General features: G+C 40.8%; 2 protein-coding genes across 2 annotated transcripts; one reads left to right on the top strand and one right to left on the bottom strand.

Moving 5' to 3' along the window:
• Window positions 1–706: 706 nt before the first annotated feature.
• LOC101165262 (tripartite motif-containing protein 16-like) lies at window positions 707–2,845 on the bottom strand. The gene has a single exon (XM_011487763.4). The coding sequence runs from the start codon at window positions 2,710–2,712 to the stop codon at window positions 1,048–1,050; it is 1,665 nt and encodes a 554-aa protein (XP_011486065.2). The 5' UTR covers window positions 2,713–2,845; the 3' UTR covers window positions 707–1,047.
• Window positions 2,846–14,949: 12,104 nt separating this feature from the next.
• LOC144987330 (tripartite motif-containing protein 16-like) lies at window positions 14,950–20,018 on the top strand. The gene has a single exon (XM_078936674.1). It carries the CDS (start codon window positions 15,086–15,088, stop codon window positions 16,748–16,750), a length of 1,665 nt encoding a protein of 554 aa, XP_078792800.1. The 5' UTR covers window positions 14,950–15,085; the 3' UTR covers window positions 16,751–20,018.
• The last annotated feature ends 3,988 nt before the right edge of the window (window positions 20,019–24,006 follow it).

The raw sequence follows: 24,006 nt of genomic DNA on the forward strand, positions 1-24,006 counted from the left end.
ATAACTATAACTTGATTTGGTGCTTTGGTTAGCGCTCTTGCCTCACAGCAAGACGGCCTCAGGTTCAAGTCCCGGCTGGGGGATGTGAAAAACAACATCAATGGGGGACCTTTCTGTGTGGAGTTTGCATGTTCTCCCCTTGTATGCGTGGGTTCTCTCCGGCTTCCTCCCACTGTCCAAAAACTTGCTTCATAGGTTGATTGGCAACTCTAAATTGTCCATAGGTGTGAGTGTGAGAGTGAATGGATGTGTGATTGTGGACATTTTACCCTGTGACAGGCTGGCGACCAGTCCAGATGTCCCCTGCCTTCGCCCACAAGTGGCTGGGATAGGCTCCAGCAGCCCCGTGACCCCGAAAGGGACAAAATGGAATATAAAATGAATGAATGAATGAATGAATGAATGAATGAATGATTTATACATTTAACAAAGGATGTTATGAGTTCCTTTCAAAATAAAACTGTTCAACATAAGATCATCAGAGCAAAAATGACATTTTCTATCAGTACAGCTTTAAGTCTACTGTGGTGAACCGTCATCCTTTTTCCTACTTCCTGCTGCTGTTAAGCTGAATAGAAACAGGACTTCATTGTTTCAGGATCCAATAAAAATTCTATCAAGTTTAAGTACAAATCCTGATTTTTAGCACTTCCTTCCTGAAATCTGATGGGAATTCCTGCGGCAAAATGCACGAAGTGAGCACATCTTCTTTTCAAAGATTGAAAGATTTTTATTGTCATTATATTTCTACAATGAAATTCTGTTTAATGCTCCATTTGTGTTGCAGCTTCCTTCAGTTCCCATGACAACAACACAAAAGCATTGGAATTCCAAAGTTCAAAGAAACCAAAAGAAAACAGATTTGACTCCCAAAATTTTGACATTCATGTTCCAAAATGTCTCCAATCCACATTCTAGAGATTTTCATTTCTCTCTATTTCTGACTACAAACATTTCTCCACAGAATCTGAACAGTTCAAACGTTTAGTTCTAAATGATCCAAAGCAGAGAAATCACTGAAAACAAACATTTCACTTCTTTCAGGAACTATTTCACTTTACACAACTCTGCTGTGGATCCAGAAACCCAATCTAACCACAGTCCAGCATGGAGCGGCTGAGTGAAAGTGGTCTGGACTCTGTGGAGGAGAGTCCTGCTTTCAGAGACGCTGTAGAAGGACAGAACACCTGCTCTGTGATCCAGGTACACTCCTACTCTGGAGGGAACAGGAGCTGAGATGGAGGTTTTTATGCTGTTGTGGACAAATGAGAACCTGCTTGGAGAACAAACTAATGACCAAGATTTATTATTATAACCAAATCTACTTTCATCTCCAGATCTGCTGATGTTCTTGTATGCGACTGCTACATAAACATAGTCTCCTCTCCTCTCCACCTCCCAGTAACAACGTCCAGTCAGACTCTCTCTACTCAGAACCTGATAATAAAAAGTAAATCTGTCTGGATGATCAGAAACAGACTGAGGTTCTTCCATCAATGTCACCTTTCTGTTCTCCTCTGACAGTAACAGATTTCTGTTTGCTGTGTTTGGATCCAGTGTGATTTGACATGAATATCTGAGGAAGTCAGATCTGCTCTTTGGTCCTGGTTCTGACAGTAAAACGTCCACATGAGAGACTGTCAGTGAGATGTTTGTCCATTCCTCTCTCAGAATGTCCTGCAGTTTGTCTCTGAGCTCTGACACAGCTGCTGTCACATCCTCAAAGTATGTCAGAGGACGGACATGGATGCTGGCTGAGGGGGTGGACTCACTGAGTGGTGGCAGTGAGGGGTAGTTGAGCAGAAAGTGGCTGTGATCCTCTGTGAGGCAGAGCTGCTTCAGCTCAGCGTCTCTCCTCTTCAGCTCAGCCATGTCCTGCTCCAGCTCCTCCTGAAGACCTTTGACTCGCCTCACTTCAGTTTGCTGCTGGGATCTGATCTGCTGCTCCACATCACGGCTTCTTTTCTGGAGGAGACGGATCATCTCAGTGAAGATCTTCTCACTGTCCTCCACGCTTTGATCAGCAGAGTGATTGATGGCCTCCACCTCCTGTTGAAGCAGCTTCACCTCTTTCTCTCTGTCCTGGATTCTCTGCTGGATTTGTTGCTGACTCTCCTCCAGCTCTCTCTGCTTCTCAGTCCTTTCTGCTGCAGCTGAGACTATTTTATGTCCCTCATGTTCTTCCACAGAGCAGAGATAACAGATGCTCTTCTGATCAGTGCGACAGAACATCTTCATCACCTCATCATGACGGGAGCAGATGTTCTCCTGCAGGTTCTTGGAGGGTTCCACCAGCTTGTGTTTCTTCAATGCAGCTGCTTTCAAATGAGGCTGAAGGTGTTCCTCACAGTAAGAGGCCGGACAGCTCAAGCAGGACTTGATGGCTTTCAGTTTTCTTCCAGTGCAGACGTCACAGACCACATCTTCAGGTCCAGCATAGCAGAGACCAGCAGGAGCAGCTTGGAGTCCGGTCTTCTTCAGCTGCTCCACTAAAGCTGCTAACATGACATTTTTCCCCAGAACAGGCCTCGGTGTGAAGGTCTTCCTGCACTGAGGACAGCTGTGGACTTTCTCCTCTGCATCCCACAATCCTTGGAGACACTTCATGCAGTAGCTGTGTCCACAGGGAATAGTCACCGGATCCTTCAGCAGATCCAGACAGATGGAACAGCAGAAGCTTTCTTCTTCCAGATCCACTCCTTTCTGCGCCATTTCTCCTCTCAGACACACAGACTGTGAGAGTTTCACTTCCTCAGAAACCGGTTTGACTCTGATCCTCCCATCAGATGGTTTCACTGTGAGTTCAGCCAATCAGCTTCTTTCTTCACTTCCTGTTGGTGACGCCCATCATGACAGAGGAGGAGCTGCAGATGAGGAAGAGGAGTCCTGATCTGTTAACCCTTTCAGAGAGAGAAAACTACAGACAACAGTTAGAGGGACTCTTTAGGAACAACGACCCCTCCAGCATGTGGAGAGGAATCAGGACTCTGACTCCAACAGAACCACCACACAGGTCAATCAGGACAAACATCTCCCAGACACACTCAACCTCTTCTTTGCTCGCTTTGACAAGCAGCAGGGATCTCTTTTATTTATTTTAAAATACTTTATATTCTTATCAGCAAGTTCTATCTTTAATATATTTATGCTACGTTTCTTACTTGATGTTGAACAAGTTTGTAAAGATGGCATTGATTATTGCTGCTGATGTTCTGTATGATTCCCTGATGTTGGGTTTTGTACTTTAATGCTAATCCGTGCCAACAACAACATTTAGCTTCTGTCTATGAAGACTCTCATTCATCCAGGTTGATTCCATCATAGTAGTAGGTTTAGGGGCTGTCATCTCAACATTTAGCTTAGGATGCACTGAAAATTCATGCGGGCAATGCCACAATGTGCATCTTGGTACGACGCTGAAGTTGGCTTCTGATTGGTGAGGACACTAAAGGAACATTCCACTGCATTTTTCACACTAAGACCACATAGAACCGGGTCCTGTTCAGAAACCACAGGACCTGGACTGCTCAAACCTGGATTAAATTAGGATTAAGATAGTAGAGATTACACTAAACACAGTTTCTGATTTGTGAATCCTTTATTTCAGAAAAAAAATCTTTACACCTGGTCTGAGGTGGTGTCAGTGAGTGAAATGTGATAAAATCATCTTATTTCACATTTTCAGAAATCTAATAAAGGTTTTTGTGTAGCGTCCTCTCTGGGCCGCTAGACGGGGGGATTGGGGGCGTATTGGGCGCCTTATCTGCTGCTGATTACCTGGATCAGGTGTGTTTAGCCAATAAGGATCTTCAATGGCAGCTTGGTTGGAAAACATGTGGGACACCGGCCCTCCAGGCCTGGATTTGGGGACCCCTGTCCTAGAGTGTGGTAACTCCAACAGGAGGCTGGGTAACTGGGTTGGATCAGGATGTTGTCAAAGTTATTTCTGAAAACACAAGACAGTATTAAAAAGAAAACAGAAACCAAGAGCCGAGTACGATTTCTGGTGAGGAGAGCTGGGAACAGACAACCCTTCAGCACCTCTGCTCCAAACAACTCTGAGGGTGTCTGCCCCCTCCTCACACCTTTATTCAGAATCGGGTCACCCTGGTTACATGGGGAGTGAAATACCTACAGGTCCCATGGATAGTAGTTGTCAATATATTCTGATCATCCTGATGCAGCAAATGTTCTCTGATAAAAATGTCAACAAGTCAGAAATGACATTTTCTATCAGTACAGCTTTTAGTCTACTGTGGTGAACCGTCATCATTTTTCCTACTTCCTGCTGCTGTTCAGCTGAATAGAAACAGGACTTCATTGTTTCAGGATCCAATAGAAATTCTATCAAGTTTAAGTACAAATCTAGATTTTTAGCTCCTCCTTCCTGAAATCTGATGGGATTTTCTGTCTTTTTTTCTCATTTTAGTGGCAGAAATATCTCTTCATAGTTCCAGAGTCTGTCTTAAATTCATTCTAAAGAACTTCTGACTGTTGTTGCTCAAACACAATAGTTGTTGATAACCATGAAGAACTCTGGACTTTGTCTCTTTCATGATCTTTGACTGACAGTTAAACCAATAAATGTCACTGAGTTGCAGTAAATCTTCTGGGAAATCCCAGACTGACAAATGTGACAAAGTGTGACAAAGCCGCCATCAAACAGCTGCTGATTGGTCCAGATTTTAACCAATCAAATCTCCGTATTTATCTAACATGGTGTCTTCTACCGAGGCTCAGAAACCAAACCAGCACTTTTTACCCTCAATTATGTCTTTTTGGATGAAGACGTTTCATGAATAAAAAAAAAACAACATTTTAATAATAATTCATACTTTCTTTCTTTTTTTTTTTTTAGCATTGGTTAATTTTTATTAAGTCCGATTTGTGAATTTATGGCTGAGGACCTCCTGAAACTGTAAAGTTTATCTGCTGATTCTACAGGCCTGTGTGTGATCTGTGACTCTTCTGGAGCAAAATATTAGAAAAAAGTTTGATTTTCTTTAAGATCTGTTTGTTAAAACAAAACAATAAAAGATTTAAAGCACATATTATTTTATGCTGCACAAGTGTTTGATATCAGATGAACAGCAATAATAAGCAAAAGAATGACGGCTCACCAAAGGAGACTCAGTTTATTTAACAGAAGAAGCATTTTTTAATTTTATGTTAATTTTCACAGTGTCTTGTGTTTTAGAACTCGTCAGCAATTGTGCAAATTAAAAAAAAAATACTCATGAAAAAAATTTCTCTTCATATTTCAACATTTATTGATAAAAATTAAACAATAGTGAATATGAATAATAATGAATAATGAATTATGAATATGATATTTTCCCCAAATCAGGAGGATGTTCTCTCATTTTGTTGTCTCTTTTGGTAACTTACTGTTAGAAAACAAAATATCTTTCTCTGTAAATTGTATATTGTTCATTTGTTGACTAAGCCAGTTATGAAAATCTTGCCTGAATCTTTGGATCACTGGACATGAAAACAACAGCTGTCTGGTTGTTTCTGGGGCTACATGACAGAAATCACACGGATCAACCTCAAAGCCAAATCTACTTCTCAATGTCTCTGCCGATGGGTAATTACTGTTTATAATTTTGAACTGTATTTCTTTAATTTTGGTGACCACTGGCCATTTAATGAATTTCCATAGTTGATGTGACAGGTGTGTCAGTTATTTTATATTTCACTTTTCTATTAAAGTCATGGTATAATTTATCTTAAAAGGATTTGTTTAGGCATTAATTATCACATTTCACTAAGTTGTATTTCTCCTACTACTAAATTTGGTAGTTTAATTTGAACATATTGTATTTTTTATTAAATGTATTAAAGCAACTGGAATTTCTCTGCAGGTTTTCTGAAATTCCTTGGTTGATCATTTAATATCATATTTACTTTTCGAGTCTCTTAACTGAAGAATTTCTCCATTTGAATCAAGAATATCACTTACAAAAATGATCTTGTGGTCAAACCAATTCTGATGAAACATTGTCTCCCCGATGGTGGTAGTTACTCTGTTGTTCCACAGGGGGGCGCACTGAGGGGTGAAATTGTGACTAACATTTTTCAGTGGAAAAGTACTTGTTTGTGAAATTCGGAAATCTTTATAGGAAGTTTGGAAATTTTAAAGTTACATCTCAGCAAAAAATCTAATCCACCAACTTTATTGAAGATGTTTTTGGGAAAATGAAACCATATTGAGTCAGGATTAGCCAGAAAGTCTTTTAACCATTTTATTCTAAAGGTTCCAACCATTGATTAAAAATCAGTCGTCTTTATACCTCCCATATTATATTCCTTAATTAGTTGAGATTTTCTGATGTAATGGGTCTTATTTTGTTAGGCGGCTGTGTCACTTCAAACTGAAACTTAATTTAGCGAAATCAAAGATAGAAAAAAAGGGAGATTAAACACAACGCATGCGAAAAAATGTTTTGCAAACGAAAAAAAGAGTTTTTGAAAGAAAAAAAAGAATTGAAAGCAAACTAAAAGATAATTGAAAAGCCAATATTTATCATTTTAATTTGCAACTTAGAAAGTTTTGTGTGCAACATGGTGGCAGAAATATCTCTCCATAGCCTCGCTGTGTCCTGGAGCGTGCAGCGCCTCTCACATGAGCGCGCAGCAGCCTGCGTGCGCTCAGCACGGAGGACGATGCACGCGCGCCGTTACCAGCTGATCTCCATGAAGGCAATCAGCGCGTGAGCTGGGAACACTTTAAACACTTGGCGCTTCACTGCCATGTGTAAGGGGGTCTCAGGCAAGCTTCCGTGTTTACAGAGCTCAAACTGCGGCTGTGAGATCGGTGAGCGACAGTGGAAAAAACAGGGCTAAATCCAGGATGGACGCTAAGGCGGTGGCGGGTAGGCACAGCTGTGTTGTGACTGGGAAGGAGTGGGGAGATGACGGGGGATGTGAAAGTGAGGATAGTATGGAGATGAGCTTTGGGATTGAAACAGGAAGGGAAAAGAGGGGAAATAGTTTTGATGGAGCTGATCCTAGAAAACAAAGACGAGTGATGTCAACTGACAGTGATGAAGAAGGAAGGGATGGCTATAAAGTCATTTTGAGATTTTCTGAAGGACGAGGGTTAAGTACTTTGAGTCCGATAAAATTGACGACTATATTGAAGAATCAAGTGGGGGACATTAAAGTTGCTAAAGTCCTGAGAGATGGGAACCTGTTGATTGTTTGTAGAAGTGAGGAGCAGAGGGACAGGGCCTGTAAAATGAGAGAAGTGGGGAAACATAAAGTTGTTAGTTTGAGCAAGGTAGGATTGGGAGGTCAGGGGCGGAGGGGAGTGATTTGGGGCATACCTGTGGAAATGTCTATTACGGAATTTAAAGCTAACCTAGGGGCAGAAATAAGAGAAGCAAGGAGATTAAGTGTTTTTCGGGATGGTGTGAGGAGGGAGTCTGAGGGAATATTGTTGGAATTTATGGGAAGGAGCCTGCCGGACAGAGTGTCCCTGGGATACATGTCTTATACTGTGAGGGAATATGTTCCTAAACCCATTAGATGCTTTCACTGCCAGAGATTTGGACACACTGCTGCTGTATGTAAAGGCAAGCAGAGGTGTCCCAGGTGTGGAGAAGATCATGGCTATGAGTCCTGTGGAAACAAGATGAAACCAAAGTGTTGTAACTGTGGGGGGGACCATAGTGCTGCATATGCAGGCTGTGAGGTTATGAGGAGAGAAGTCCATATTCAAAAAAACAGAGTACTACATAGAATCTCATATGCAGATGCAGTTAAAATGGTTGGTAAAAGTTCTGATAGACAGGCAGGAGTCATACACGAAGTGCCAAACAGTATACAGGGCAGGAATGTTGAGGGGAGAGTTTTGATAGATTTGAAGAAACTGGTCACGTTTGTGGCTGGAGTTATAAATGCAACGATGGAAACTAAATCAAAAACAGAAAGAATACAAATCATTGTAAAAGCAGCAGCGAACCATTTGGACATCAATGAGTTGACATGGGAAGAGGTTCGGAATAACCTTAGTGCCCAGTCTAGTCAGGAAGTGGGAAGTGTGGGATAGTAAATGGTTCTTATACTTCAATGGAATGCAAGGAGCTTATTGGCAAATGGACAGGAATTGAAAAAGTGTATAGATGACTTGGATCAAAAACCGGATATTATATGTATTCAAGAGACGTGGTTAAGGCCAAATTTAGATTTTAGAATTTCCCAATATACGGGAATCCGGTGTGATAGAGCAGAGGGAGGTGGGGGTGGTTGTGCCACCTTTATAAAAAATAATTTCAATTACAGGGTGATTAAGATAGGAACACAAGAAGAATTTATTGGCATTGAAATTTATATTGGTTTGGGGAGAATATACGTTGTTAATTACTATAATCCATGCAAAAAGTTAGATCTCAGTCTTCTTAAATCAATTATTCATCTAGACAATGGGCATGTCATTGTTTGTGGGGATTTTAATGCACATAGCACAGTATGGGGGGGGAAGGTGACAGATGTTAATGGTGAGGTATTGGAGGATTTGATGGATGAATTACACTTGGTGTGTCTCAATGATGGGAGAGGAACAAGAATTGATGTTCGAACAGGGAATATGTCAGCACTAGATCTTACTTTTGTTTCAAATGTTTTGGCAGGGGGTAGTGAGTGGAATGTACACAACAGCACAATGGGGAGTGACCATTATCCTGTGTTCTATAGGGTTGGTGGTGATAGAGAACCACCATGTAATGGAAAGGAAGGAAGATGGCTTTTTCATAAAGCAAAATGGGATGAATTTACTTTTATGTGTGAGGAGGAATGTTCAAACATTAGTATGGAGAGTACAGCTGAAGAAATTGAAAAGAAAATTCGAAATTTAATAATTTCAGCGGCGCAAAAAACAATTCCGAGAAGTAAAGCAACTATGACGAGGAAAAATGTTCCATGGTGGACTGAAGACTGCAAGATAGCAGTTAAGAATAGGAATAAGGGTTTGAAACTCTTAAAACGGACTCACACATATGAAAATCTGTTGAATTATAAGAGACTTTGTGCACAGGCAAGAAGGACTATTAAAAAGGAGAAAAGGGAGTACTGGAGGGCTTTTTGTGATAAAATTGGTCAAACAACTCCAGTTAATACGGTTTGGGGAATCATTAGAAAAATGAAGGGTATAAGGAGGGAGTTACAATATCCAGTATTGAAAATGGGTGATGACCTGGCGATATCGGATATGGGTAAAGCAGAAATGTTGGCTAAAACCTTTGTGAGAAGTCAAAGTAATGAGAATTTGTCAGGGTATAGGAAAGGGAGGAGAGATGAAATTAGGGAACGGCACTACAAGGAATTTGATGATAACACTTATTTGACAACCATGGATGCTCCGTTTACCTGCTTTGAATTGGATTTAGCACTACATAAATCTAAAATTACATCACCCGGTAGGGATGGTATAAGTTATGTTATGTTAAAACATTTAGGTAGGAAAATGAAATTGAAATTATTGGACATGTATAATAGGGTCTGGTGTGAAGGTAAATTGCCGACCAATTGGAAAGAGGCTGTGGTTATTCCTATATTAAAACCTGGGAAAGATCCGAGCTGCCCAGAAAATTACAGGCCCATAGCACTCACATCACATGTTGGTAAAGTGATGGAAAGAATGATAAATGAGAGATTGCAGTATTACCTGGAAAGTAAAAATTTGCTGTCCCCATATCAGAATGGTTTTAGGAAAGGTTGAGGGACAATGGATCCTGTAATCTGTCTAGAAGCAGACATTAGGAAAGCCCAAGTAAATAAAGAATATTTGGTGGCAGTATTCTTTGATATTGAAAAGGCTTATGATATGGTCTGGAAAGAGGGTTTATTGATAAAATTAGGTACGTTGGGACTTAATGGAAGAATCTATAATTGGATTAAGGGGTTTTTGTTTGATAGATATGTTCAAGTCAGGATAGGAAAGTCCTTTTCTACTAGGTACGTAGTGGATAATGGAACCCCACAAGGTAGTGTGATTAGCCCTGTGCTGTTTTCAATTATGATTAATGATATATTTAATTCAATTGGATGTGAATTTGGGAAAGCATTATTTGCAGATGATGGAGCCTTGTGGAAGAGGGGAAGGAATATTCGTTATGTGGAGAGAAAAATACAAGACGCCATTACGGAGGTGGAAAACTGGTCTTATGACTGGGGATTCAAATTTTCAGTAACTAAAACAAAATGCATGGTTTTTACTAGGAAACGTGGAACTGTTTTGAACTTAAGGTTATATGGAAAAGCAATTGAGCAAGTACATAGTTTTAGGTACCTGGGTGTTATATTGGATACAAAATTGAAATGGAGAGAGAACATTGATAGTATAGTAGGGAGATGTAAGAAAGTCATAAATATAATGAGATGCTTGAAAGGTACTGGGTGGGGAGCTAGTTCACAGGCTTTAAAACAAATATATATTACAATGATTAGGTCAGTCACAGATTATGGAATTATTGTTTACAATACAGCGTGTAAAACGTTATTACATAAAATAAAAGTCATCCAAAATCAGGCTTTGAAAATATGCACTGGGGCTATGAGGTCAACTCCTGCTGTGTCATTACAAGTTGAAATGGGGGAACTACCATTGAAACTAAGAATTAAACAGCTGATGCTTAACTATTGGGTGAAAATACAGGGTTGTGTAGGTGTAGAGAACATGGTTAGGAGGGCTATTGAGCCTTGTTGGGAAAGTGATAATGGGACAAATGAAAGTGCTGCTTGGAAATTAGCTAGGTTAGCGAGAAAAGCAAATATTCATGGCAAAACCCTAGTTAAGACGTTTCTGTACCCGACCACTCCTTTCTGGATTTTTCCAACTGCACAAGTGGATTTGTATCTCCATAGAACAATGGAGGATAGAAAAGGGAAGGGAAACTGGGATGAGATAACAGCAGACAGATTAGACACAGTCCATGCTTCATTTATACCCATATATACAGATGGATCTAAAGACCCAGAAACAATGAGAACTGGTTTTTCTTTCTGTATCCCTACATTGGACAAATCTGTTGGAGTTAAGACGTCAAAGGATCTTTCAGTTTTTGCAGTTGAAACGTTGGCAATATCATATAGTTTACACTGGCTAGAACAGAACAGAATTGGGGATGGTATAATTTGTTCAGATTCATTGTCAGCTTTGATATCTCTGAAGTCATACTATTCTGAGAGCAGATCAGATATATTATATGAAATTTATGAGAGTTTGATCAGGTTGGCAAACTTAAAAATAAACATTAGATTCATGTGGGTACCAGCACATAGGGGGGTGGAGGGAAATGAAATGGCTGACTTCCTGGCAAAAAGGGCATTGAAACGGGGAATAGAGATAGAAATTCCATTAGGTAGGACAGAATTTAGGGCAATTATTAGGAGGCGTATTATGGAAGAATGGCAGACACAATGGGAAAGGGAGAGGAAAGGAAGACATCTATTTAGTATTCAGGACAGAGTAGGGAGAGGTATGAATGTCAGAGTAAACACCAGAGATAGCTGCATAATATCACGGTTGAGGATGGGACACACTGGTTTAAATAATACATTGCATCTGATAGGGAAACATCCAACTGGTTTGTGTGAGTGCGGGAAAGGGGAAGAGTCTGTGGAGCATGTTCTATGTCAGTGTGAACTGTATAGGGAGGAAAGACGACAACTGGAAAGTAGGGTACGAATGATAGAGGGTGAGCAAATGACTTTAAAGAAGCTTTTGGGAGGGGAGGAGAATTTAAATGGTGCAATTATAGGTTTTTTGAAAATAACTAGGTTATTGAGGAGAATTTAGTTTTTTTTTTTTTTTAATAGTCAAATTTGGTTAGGTAATCCCCACTCTGACCCACACTCCAACACAGTAGGTGGCGGTAATGCACCTTCACGTTAGTGCCTCCCGCCAATAAAATCACAAGAAGAAGAAGAAGAAGCCATGTGTAAGATCTGAGCTGGAAGACGGCAGCTTCTCTATCAACCTGGATGCTGAACTCAAACCACTGAGTGAGTGAGACTTGGACTTTAAAGAGCTGCTGGTAAACTCAATGCTGGACTCCTTTTTGAATATGTCACATTGTTGGGTTGGGTTAAAAGATGCAGGGCCGGCCCCTGGTCTTCCGGGGGCCCTAAGCGAAATATAATTTGTGGGCCCTCTAACTTATCAGCAGCACCAACATAATATAACTGAGATTTCTTTATTAATACATTTTGTGAATGTATTATTGTTGCTGCTGAAGAATTGAACACAGTATATTGACTGCATGTTGGATGCACATTTAGTGGTGGAAAACCAATTTTAAAAGTGAAAAGAAAAAAACATGAATTACAAATGTAAATAGATATATATTTTAATGTTACATTAGGCACTCAACAAATGAAATTCACAAAACTCCAACTTATTAAAACTTAATAGAAAATCAAATATTAATAGAACAATTCAAAATAAAGAACACAACAGCTCAATGAGGGGGAGTTTGGAAAGTCAGAGTCTTTATCCGTCTGAGAAGGACCTCTTTGCACCAAATCCATTCTTACTGGATCAGAGAGTGTGGTTGGTCATTCAGCTGGACCAATTGGATTTGAGGTTGGAGGAATTTTGGATCCAGTTGGTTCCTCTTCCGTACACGCCTCTCTTGGAGCCTCTGGAACATCAGAAACAGAACTTCAACAGCAAACAGGGAAAAGTCAAACAGTCCAATCAAATCTACAGAACAGTTGCTGTGATGCTGGAAGCAGAATGTTGGAAAGGTGTGTGTGTGTGTGTGGGGGGGGGGTGTGTGGCTGTGGGTGTGAAGTAATAATGACACAATAAGTTTGATTTGGTTTCCATATTGGGTAGATTTGAACTTGAAAACAAGAATTATAATTATACAATAATCACTGATAAAGCTAATACCATAACTATAGCAGAATACTAATAATATAGTGGCTCATTTAAAATCTGTGTGCAGGTTTTTCACAATTTCGTAATTTTTTTATATATTTGAGAGATTTATTGGTTGATTGTATATTTGCCCAAGGTCATATTTATTTATTTATTTATTTATATGAACAGTTTGGGACTCCATTCTCTTCAGTTGCTGTTTATAAAAAAGGGGTTATGCAGACACTGTTTTTTTTTTTAAATTAATTTACAAGCCATTAAAATGACCTGAAATCACATCTTCAGTGATGTCAGGAACATCTTGGGATGTGGACGCTGCACCACCTCCAGCACTTTTTGATACTTTTTGAGAGCAGAAGAAACTGTGGAAAAACATCATCATTATGTAAAACCAAAGCTGCTAAATACAAATAAATGTACTCGTTTATAAATAATAAATGTGAACACTAATTTGAGTATAAATGGAAATATAAGCATTTATACACTTCTCTGTTATTTTGTATTGTCATAATTTTAAAACTAATACATTTATCTTGTTTGTCATTTATTAATGAAAAGCTTAATTTCCTTTTTGTATTTGGCAGTTTTCATTTTCCATATTTCCTGCCAATACAAGATTTTAAGACACATTCATTGTTGAAAAAGTCAGACTTCCTGACCTGCTGTACAGAGTAACAGCAGTTTTTTTACTGACATAAACCGGAAAATGCAGAACGCACTAATATGTGTTGGCATAACAAAACCATAATGTGAGTTCAAACATTTATCAGCCATCATACCATCATCATTATTATTTACTTTTCTCTGCTCTCCGCCGTTTTGGAAGGTCATGTCTGACCTCATCTTAGATACTTGGGTATCAGAATTATTTTCGAGTTTTCCATTGGAAATTAATTACGACAAACTTCGTCGTTTATGTGCAAACTTTACCTCAAATCGATTAGTATTTTACGTAAATTGCGCAGCTGCACCGAAATACTGGATAATGTTAAAATAACTTACCTTGTGATTGGTGTTGAAGTGCTTCATCTTTTTTCAGCTCCTGATGGATAAAGTCTCTGTGGCATGAAGTTCTCTTGTTGTCGCTTTGATCAATGTGACAAAATGCGCTTGTTTTTTTTTCTCCCCAACTTTATTGAAACAAAATGCGCTCGTAAATGCACAGTGTCAGGCTCAGACCCAATGATGTTGACAAATCGTTGCTAAGGGTGGTGTAACGTCATTTTTTGGATTGCCAGATTGGTTCAGGTGTGTTGGGGTGGGGTGGGGGGGCATTTAAGTGCAGGCAACATTCTTTTGCACCACATTTTGAGCGCACGTTGGTACGGTAGTGCTATGAAATGGGTTGCCAGATTTGGGTCTTTTTTTTTTTCTCTATTTGTTTTTATTTCATGTTGCTGTTTTTCAAAATGACTTATTTACTTCATGAAGAGCTTTTTCAGGAGAATGTCTCTGTCTGTCAATCAGTGAAAGTGGGCGGGATCTAAACGCTCATTGGCTGATCCATGGAAATGACTCATACTCCTCGATACCCGCTCAGCAATGTTCCAGTCAGGGAGATGACATATTTCAGCGATATCTGCACGGCTTTGCTGACATTAGAGGATCAAATGGAGTGGCTTCTTTCACGTCCTCATCTCTCTCCGTACCGTCCTCATGCTGTTGTCTCCTAGATCCTCTTTACTAAAGTCTCACAACAACACATTAGGGCCGCTCTGAACATTTTGGAGAAAATGTAAGACTTTCACGCTATGGTTGTGAAAGAAAATGTGATAAAAGGCAGAGAGCCTGCAGCTCAAGGTCTGCCTGTCAAGGGCTGCCTGTTAGCCCCCCGGCTCTGAAAAATGAAAGTCATGCCCCCAAGTGACAACCACACCCCTGAATACTGACCCCCAAGTGACTGTGTGGTGGTTCTGTTGGAGTCAGAGTACTGATTCCCCTCCAGATGCTGGGGGGGTGGGGTGTTGTTGTTCCTAAAGAGTCCCTTTATCTGTTGTCTGTAGTTTTCTCTCTCTGAAAGGGTTAACAGATCAGGACTCCTCTGCAGCTCCTCCTCTGTCATGATGGGCGTCACCAACAGGAAGAGAAGAAAGAAGCTGATTGGCTGAACTCACAGTGAAACCATCTGATTGGAGGATCACAGTCAAACTGGTTTCTGAGGAAGTGAAACTCTCACAGTCTGTGTGTCTGAGAGGAGAAATGGCGCAGAAAGGAGTGGATCTGGATGAAGAAAGCTTCTGCTGTTCCATCTGTCTGGATCTGCTGAAGGATCCGGTGACTATTCCCTGTGGACACAGCTACTGCATGAAGTGTCTTCAAGGATTGTGGGATGCAGAGGAGAAAGTCCACAGCTGTCCTCAGTGCAGGAAGACCTTCACACAGAGGCCTGTTCTGGGGAAAAATGTCATGTTAGCAGCTTTAGTGGAGCAGCTGAAGAAGACCGGACTCCAAGCTGCTCCTGCTGGTCTCTGCTATGCTGGACCTGAAGATGTGGTCTGTGACGTCTGCACTGGAAGAAAACTGAAAGCCATCAAGTCCTGCTTGAGCTGTCCGGCCTCTTACTGTGAGGAACACCTTCAGCCTCATTTGAAAGCAGCTGCATTGAAGAAACACAAGCTGGTGGAACCCTCCAAGAACCTGCAGGAGAACATCTGCTCCCGTCATGATGAGGTGATGAAGATGTTCTGTCGCACTGATCAGAAGAGCATCTGTTATCTCTGCTCTGTGGATGAACATAGAGGCCACGACACAGTCTCAGCTGCAGCAGAAAGGACTGAGAAGCAGAGAGAGCTGGAGGAGAGTCAGCAACAAATCCAGCAGAGAATCCAGGACAGAGAGAAAGAGGTGAAGCTGCTTCAACAGGAGGTGGAGGCCATCAATCACTCTGCTGATCAAAGCGTGGAGGACAGTGAGAAGATCTTCACTGAGATGATCCGTCTCCTCCAGAAAAGAAGCCGTGATGTGGAGCAGCAGATCAGATCCCAGCAGCAAACTGAAGTGAGGAGAGTCAAAGGTCTTCAGGAGGAGCTGGAGCAGGACATGGCTGAGCTGAAGAGGAGAGACGCTGAGCTGAAGCAGCTCTGCCTAACAGAGGATCACAGCCACTTTCTGCTCAACTACCCCTCACTGCCACCACTCAGTGAGTCCACCCCCTCAGCCAGCATCCATGTCCGTCCTCTGACATACTTTGAGGATGTGACAGCAGCTGTGTCAGAGCTCAGAGACAAACTGCAGGACATTCTGAGAGAGGAATGGACAAACATCTCACTGACAGTCTCTCATCTGGACGTTTTACTGTCAGAACCAGAACCAAAGAGCAGAGCTGACTTCCTCAGATATTCATGTCAAATCACACTGGATCCAAACACAGCACACAGAGATCTGTTACTGTCAGAGGAGAACAGAAAGGTGACAGGGATGGAAAAACCTCAGTCTGTTTCTGATCATCCAGACAGATTTACTGATTCATTTCAGGTTCTGAGTAGAGAGAGTCTGACTGGACGTTGTTACTGGGAGGTGGAGCGGAGAAGAAAATATGTTAGTGTAGCAGTCGCATACAAGAACATCAGCAGATCTGGAAGAGAAAGTGGATTTGGTTATAATGATAAATCTTGGTCATTAGTTTGTTTTCCAGACAGGTTCTCATTTGTCCACAACAGCATAAAAACCTCCATCTCAGCTCCTGTTTCCTCCAGAGTAGGAGTGTACCTGGATCACAGAGCAGGTGTTCTGTCCTTCTACAGCGTCTCTGAAAGCAGGACTCTCCTCCACAGAGTCCAGACCACTTTCACTCAGCCGCTCCATGCTGGACTGTGGGTGGGTTGGGCTAAGGGATCCACAGCAGAGTTGTGCAAAGTGAAATAGTTCCTGAAAGAAGTGAAATGTTGATTTTGATTTGAATCTTTTGATTTGAAATGGTTTATTTCAAGCAATTAAGTAGAAATAATACACAACAGCAATATAAAAATCAGTTATACATTAATACAGTAACTAATCAAACTTAGGCTAATTAGACATATTAATAAATATTGCTTGAAAGGGAGTGGAAGGAAGCGAACTTATATAATCCCACCCCGTTATACTGTAACCATTTTATTACATGATTTATCAATATCCGGTTCCTAGTTTTTATCGGACAGAATTAAAAATCATAAACCCCTAAGAATTTGATTTCTGTAACACTTTCGATTAAGGAGGTCTTCGTATTCCTGGGGTTTCTTCGGGGTATGGTCAGCTCTCTTTTTTGGGGAAAATCAACCTTTCAAGTAATTTGAAGATAGTTTGAAGATAGTTGTATTCGCAGAGAGGCACGCCACGCATCCTGCCGTGTAACCCGGAACCGGAAAACCATGTTTGTTTTCAGTGATTTCTCTGCTTTGGATCATTTAGAACTAAACGTTTGAACTGTTCAGATTCTGTGGAGAAATGTTTGTAGTCAGAAATAGAGAGAAATGAAAATCTCTAGAATGTGGATTGGAGACATTTTTGAACATGAATGTCAAACTTTTGGGAGTCAAATCTGTTTTCTTTTGGTTTCTTTGAATTCAAATTTCACACACATGTTTTTGTGTTGTTGTCATGGGAACTGAAGGAAGCTGCAACACAAATGGAAGCAGTGAGGTCACAATCCCAGACTTTCTCTGGTTTGTTCTCCACAGAATCGACAAGAGAAGAAGCTGAAGGAGAAGATTGTGTTTGTGGAAAGAAGAACATTTACAACTTTGTTTTCTTTCTGCTTCATTTGACAACTTTGGATTGAAGATTTGTGTTTTCATGTCTCTGTTCTTCAGAGACATGAAAGTTTTAGGATCAGTACGAAGCAGATTTAGAATCACTTTATGACAAATACAATTCACTTGAAATGTTCGTCAAACACCATCGTCCAATCAGTGATGTCCAACACTTCCTACCGTTTCTAGTTTCTTCTTTTGTTTGGTTTTTTAACATTTCCTTTAGATTTCTGGAAATGACTTTTACTTCCTAAAATGTTTCAGTTTTATTTTCTTTCATTTTTTGGGAATTGTGTTTTGGTTTCTGGATTTTTGTTCTAATTCCTAAAATATAATGTTGTTTTTTAAAATTATTCTGCTTTTTTTAAAAATATTGTGATCTTTAAAGTCCAACTCCAATCATCTTCTAATCTATTATAGAAACATTTCCTGTGGTCTTTCAGTTATGATGATGCTGTTTTTTTTTGCCAAAATCAACAAACCTTGATCATTTTTAGGACAAAGTTTCTGCAAAGCGACAGGAGTTTATCAGAGATTCACCTCTGAGTTGTGGGCAGGAACGTTGGTGTGGAGTGAGCCTGCTTTAATTTCCCGTCATCCCTTTGTTCACACGCACTCCTGTTAGCTTACTGCCCCTCACACCCCCAACCTAACATTAGTTGTGCATCAAAAATGGCGAGCAACATTGGAGCTATCCAGCTGTACAGTTTAGATCCAGATTCCAGCTCAGAGGAGGAAAACAAAGACGTTCATGGATCTATTTATCTGTAAGTGGATGCATCAGAATGGAGCAGAGCAGGAAGCTAGTATGTTGTAGTATGATATATGTTGTAGTTTCTATGTCACAACTAAAAGCTTTTTCAAACTGTATTTTTTGCAGCTCCTCATTCACAACGATGTGACTAAAGACATGCCTTGAAATGTGGTTTTAATCTTAATTTTCTTTACTTATTCTTTACACATTTTTATTGGGATTTTAAGATACTGCTTGGTAATATTTATACATAAACAAATGTTCAAAAACTTGATCAGTAGATGTAGACAGTAGACCACAGAGACAACGAACCGAAAACGTGGACAGTGAACACAAAAACGTATTTGTGGCACTAATAGAATCCCACACAAATCAAACCTGTTACTTTTTAAAGATTTTTCATGCTTTTTTGGAAATTTTATTGGTCAATGGAGTCAGCACTCAGAAATATAAGCAAACATCTTCAGCCATCATTGAACTGTTTGTTGTGTTTGTCTTTTTAATATATGCATTTCATCATTTCTGTAATGAGTTTGATAAATATGTGTAAATTATTTATTGCTTTGACTACAATGCTTGAAATAAATCCAAAAAATCAACTTAATTCAACTGTTTTACTTTGAAGTCCCACTCCAATAAAAACGGTGTTTTGAAAATGTTCTTGTGGCATTTTCTGATGACAAAATCTGAGGACAGACATAAAATAATTTAAGACTAAAACTGCTTATTTCTTTATTCAAAACATGATGAATCAGGAGCAGCCAAAAAGCCATGGTTTGAAAAAGCTCAGATTTGTGGGTGGGGCCATAGTCTCCCTGCTCCGCTCCAACTCTAAATCCACAACTTGAAGATAAATAGATCCATTGACGTCCCCGTTTTCCTTGTCTGAGCTGCCATCTGGCTCAAACCTGTACGGCTGGATAGTTACATTTTGTTCCACTGCTAATGTTAGCTTGGGGATGTGAGGGACTGTAAGCTAGTGGGAGAGAGCATTCACAAAGGCATGATGGGAAATGAAGGCAGAGTTACTCTGTGCCATCTGCAGGAAGAAAGTGAAAGAAGATCTCTGTTCCTTCATTTGACGTCTTTCATTTCATTTACTAGAAGGAAAAGATCAACCCAGTCTCTATCAAATGTGTGTGTATTCCACTACATAGCGCTCTATGTATATTATATGCCACACCTAGTTTTTGCGTGAATATAATACTTACTTTTAACGGTAATAACGGCGTACATGCTTTGCAGTTTCCTTCTCTACTCGTCTTGATCCCATGATCAGATGTCCCCTAGGTGCTTTATAAACTGAATCAGTTATTCCAAACACGTCATAAAACACCGTAAGTTCAGTTTATATTACAATAGATTTTTATCTTACTAAAAAGTTGAGTTATTTCCACAAGAACTAGTTTGTTCAAAGAGTCTAATATGCAGTTTGGAACAACGTTACTTCTTTTAAAAAAAACAAAAATGCAAACTTCATTTTCTTTAAATTACCAAACTTTTTCTTTTGCAGAAAAGTAGATAGTGTCATTTTAAAGTGTCATTTAAAATGTGTGTATTTACAGTTTAAACATCAATATTGACAGAATATACAGGCACTATTTCAAAGCCATACCTATATGTCAATTAACCCTTGTGCTATGTTAAATGACCCCACCCTTCCATTGACGTGTTCTCCCTACCATGACAAAGGTGGAGAGGATTTCATGTAATCCATGGACACCAGTGAAGATCACAAATCATTGAAGAAAAAAGGTTCAGAGCACTGTCTAGTGGGTCTAGATGACCCAACTCCCAATGGTAAAGTGCCTAGGATCGCACAAGGGTTACATGTAGTTTTTATTTCAACTGTTTTTCATTGAGTTTTTAGAACATATTAACATACAGAGCATGTCTTCAAAAGGTAAACGTGTTCAAACGACTATACAGCTCTGTTTCCCCATATCCCTCCCACCCCGAACACAGAACATTCCCATATCCAGGTCATGCATACACACATTCCGCACACATACACATACACACAAGACATAATAGAGATCCAGTCTTTACTTATGTGCACCTATACAAAACACATGCACACACAACAACAAAAAAAGAAGAGAAAAAAAAAGGAGAGGGGGGGTGGGGAGTTATTTGTATGATTATTGAATTGAAATGCTTACATCGGAACGGAAGACAGAACAAAAAGACAAGGTAAGATATTGATGATAAGATAAGATGAGAAGAAAAAAAGGAGGGGGGGGGGGTTGGTCAGTTTTTGCCTCTGGGAGTAATGTAAGTGTATCTGCCAGTGATAAAAATGGATGCCATGTCTCTTTAAACTTACTTAGAGATCCTTTAAGTGAGAACATCAGCTTTTTAAGTTTCAGGTTGTATAGCACCTCTTTTACCCAAGAGTCATGTGAGGGGGGTCAGAGAGCTTCCACCTAAGCAGAATCAATCGTCTGGCCAACAAGGTAGTGAATGCTAGAGCACATGTGCAAGGTCCAGAGAGATTCATATCAACCGCAAAACCAAAAATAGCGGACACTGGATTAGGCAGTAGCGTTGTTCCATATGCCTGGCTGAGAGTGTTAAAAACATGTGTCCAGAAAGGTCTTAATTTGGAACAGGCCCAAAACGTGTGGGTAGGGTTTGCTGGCGAGTGTTCACAGCGGTTGCAATTGTTTCTTCACGAAATCTCTTGCCTGGAGGAAACGGAAGAAATGTGAATTAGGCAAGTTATATCTGGCTGAAAGATTAGCAAAGGTTGAGAAGATATTGTTGGTGTATAGGTCCTTGACTTTTTTAAGTCCTTTGCTATGCCAAATTTTAAAAACCGCATCAGTGACGGAGGGAGCGAAATTATACTTCTTTAGTAGGGGGGGATAGTATTGAAGGGCCATGCAGACCAAAATGTTTTCTGAATTGTCTCCAGATGGATACTGTTTCCTTTACAATGATATTGTCTCTAACAAGAGATAGTGTCAATGGAAATTGTGGGCAAGGACTGAGGGGAGTGAGTAGGGACCACATCCCTTCTCCATTTGCACCCAGACAGGCAGGGAAGTATCATTATCATGCATCCAGTATAGGAGCTTCTGTATATTTGCTGCCCAGTAATATTGTCTAAAGTTGGGGAGGCCAAGACCCCCTTTGTTCTTAGGTGACTGTAATATGGATTTGCGGACTCTAGGTGTTTTCCCGCTCCATAGGAAGTGAGAAATTCGTTTTTCCAGTTTGTCGAAAAAATCTTTATTAATAAGTATAGGGATGTGCTGGAAGAGATACAAGAATTTAGGAAGGACGGTCATTTTGATGAGATTCACCCGCCCAATCAGTGAAAGAGGTAAAACTGACCAACAATCAAAGTCTCCAACAATGCTCTCCAGGAGGGATTCAAAGTTGCGTTTTTTCATTTCAGAAGTGGAAGAAGATATAAATTTACCTAAATATTTAAAGCCAGTTTCCACTTGTTTAAAGGGGGCTATTGAATCAGACATCTCCCTGGCTGGGGGATTTAAAGGAAACTGCTCACTTTTTGTTACATGTTGTTTTTAACAGTATTTTTGTTTGATATGTTTGGAATTTGGTCTTTCTTAGTCAATGTCCATGCTTCCAAATTGCAAATATATATATATATGTTCTTTTTCTTTCTCTTTCGGCTTTTCCCACCAGGGGTCGCCACAATGAAACATCCTTCAGTTTTTGTGGAAGATTCGCATGGTTATCACAGCAATGTTTTTATGCTGGATGCCCTTCCTGATGCAACACTCTCAATTTAGCCGGACTTGGGACTGACACAGAAGTACAGAAGGGAATACGGAGTAGCCTGGAGTCGAACCCTGGATCCATGGACAGAAGGAACCGTAACCCAGCATGAGCTAAACCGGCTCCCATATATATATATATATATATATATATACATACATATAAACACTCCTTTTCAGAATCAGAAATACTATTGATCCCACACGTGGGAAATTTGTTCGTTACCATAGCAACTGACAGGGGAAAAAAAGACTAAGAATAATATAAAATAAAAATAAAAAACAAGAACAAGGAAAATGTGGTATAATTTAAAAAGCTATTTACAAAACAGTGCAGGTAAAGAGATGTGCAAAAGAAATGTACAAAAAAGAGAAGAAGAAAAAAATGTGAAAAGGTTATCTGTTGCATTGTGAGTTGTTGTACAGGGTTATTGTATTGGGTAGGAAGGATTTCCGGTACTGGGCAGTTTTGGAGCAGAGCTGTCTGAGCCTCTTAGAAAAGGAGCTCCTCTGTTTGTCCAGGACAGGGTGGACAGGATGGTCTGGGTTGTCCATGATTGAAAGGAGTCTGTTCAGTGACCTCCTCTCCATCACTGCTTCAAATGTTTCCTTTTTGCAGCCAATTACAGAACCCGCCTTCCTGATGAGCTTGTTCAGTCTGTTGGCGTCACTGACTGCAATGCTGCTTCCCCAGCAGACCACAGAGGAGAACAAGGTGCTGTCCACCACAGACTGGTAGAAGATCCCCAGCATCTTGCTGCACACATTGAAAGACTTCAGCTTCCTTAGGAAGTAGAGTCTGCTGCAGGCCTTTTTCTGTACACGGCAGTACTGTGGCTCCTCCAGCTCAGTCACCAGTCACACCAGTCACACCCAGATATTTATACTCCTCCACCACTTCCACATCCTTGCCCAGGGTGCAGAGGGGCTGTAAGACAGTCCCTTTCCTCCGGAAGTCGATCACCATCTCCCTGGTCTTGTCCATGTTGAGCAGCAGGTGATTCTCTCCAGCCCACTCCACAAATCACCAGCCTCCTGTACTCCTCCTCCCGTCCACCGCGTATACACCCCACAACCACAGAGTCATCAGAGAATTTCTGTAGGTGACATGACTCCGAGTTGTGCTGAAAATCAGAGGTGTACAAGGTGAACAGAAATGGAGAGAGTACAGTGCCCTGTGGGGCTCCCACACCACTCAGCACCACGTCAGACAGGACGCTGCCCAGTCGGACAATCTGTGGCCTGTCTGTCAGGTAGTCATTAGCCCCGGTTACATGGGCAGAATATCTTGATCGGATCAATGGTCGGGTTAAAATTCACCCGTGCACATGGGATCAGAAAACCTTTTTCCGATTAGAACAAACGTTCCCATGGCTCACACTTTCGGTCGGAATGAATCATTTGGGCATGTGCAGTAGTGTTGAAAAGGACTGAGCGATATTTATTTCTGCTTCCCCAAACTCGCAGCGTGAGCTGGCGGCTCTCCTGAGTCCTGCAGCCGCTAACCCAGAGCGGCGGGACGGCTCGCAGTCCGAAGTCTCCCACACATAACAAAACAACAAAACGCACACTAACAAAGCATCCTCCTCCCTCCCCTCAAACACAAAGTTATTAATGATCCAGCTGCTCTGCTCACTCAGTGGACTGAGTGAGTGTCGGGGGGCACGAGGCGCACAAAGCGCTCCTCCCCCACATCCCCCTCGTGAGGGGTGTAAGAGAGGCGAAAAGCCAGCGGGGCGAGAGCGGAGCGGCGCTTTTCACGGGGCGTCCGCAGAGCAGCTGGTCGGTCCCGTTTGCGCTCCAAAGCTTTCTCTCAGCGAAATACCAGCTATGCGTGACGTAACCGAGAGGAGAAGTGACACACGATCGGAATAACCGTTTACATGC

This window comes from Oryzias latipes, chromosome 18, assembly GCF_053564925.1.
Source record: "Oryzias latipes strain Hd-rR chromosome 18, Olatipes_Hd-rR_3.1".
Classification (NCBI taxonomy): Eukaryota; Metazoa; Chordata; class Actinopteri; order Beloniformes; family Adrianichthyidae; genus Oryzias; species Oryzias latipes.

What these genes read in the sequence shown, in the direction of transcription:
- LOC144987330 (XM_078936674.1), top strand. Translation starts at nt 15,086, where the DNA reads ATGGCGCAGAAAGGAGTGGATCTGGATGAAGAAAGCTTCTGCTGTTCC.
- LOC101165262 (XM_011487763.4), bottom strand. Translation starts at nt 2,712, where the DNA reads ATGGCGCAGAAAGGAGTGGATCTGGAAGAAGAAAGCTTCTGCTGTTCC.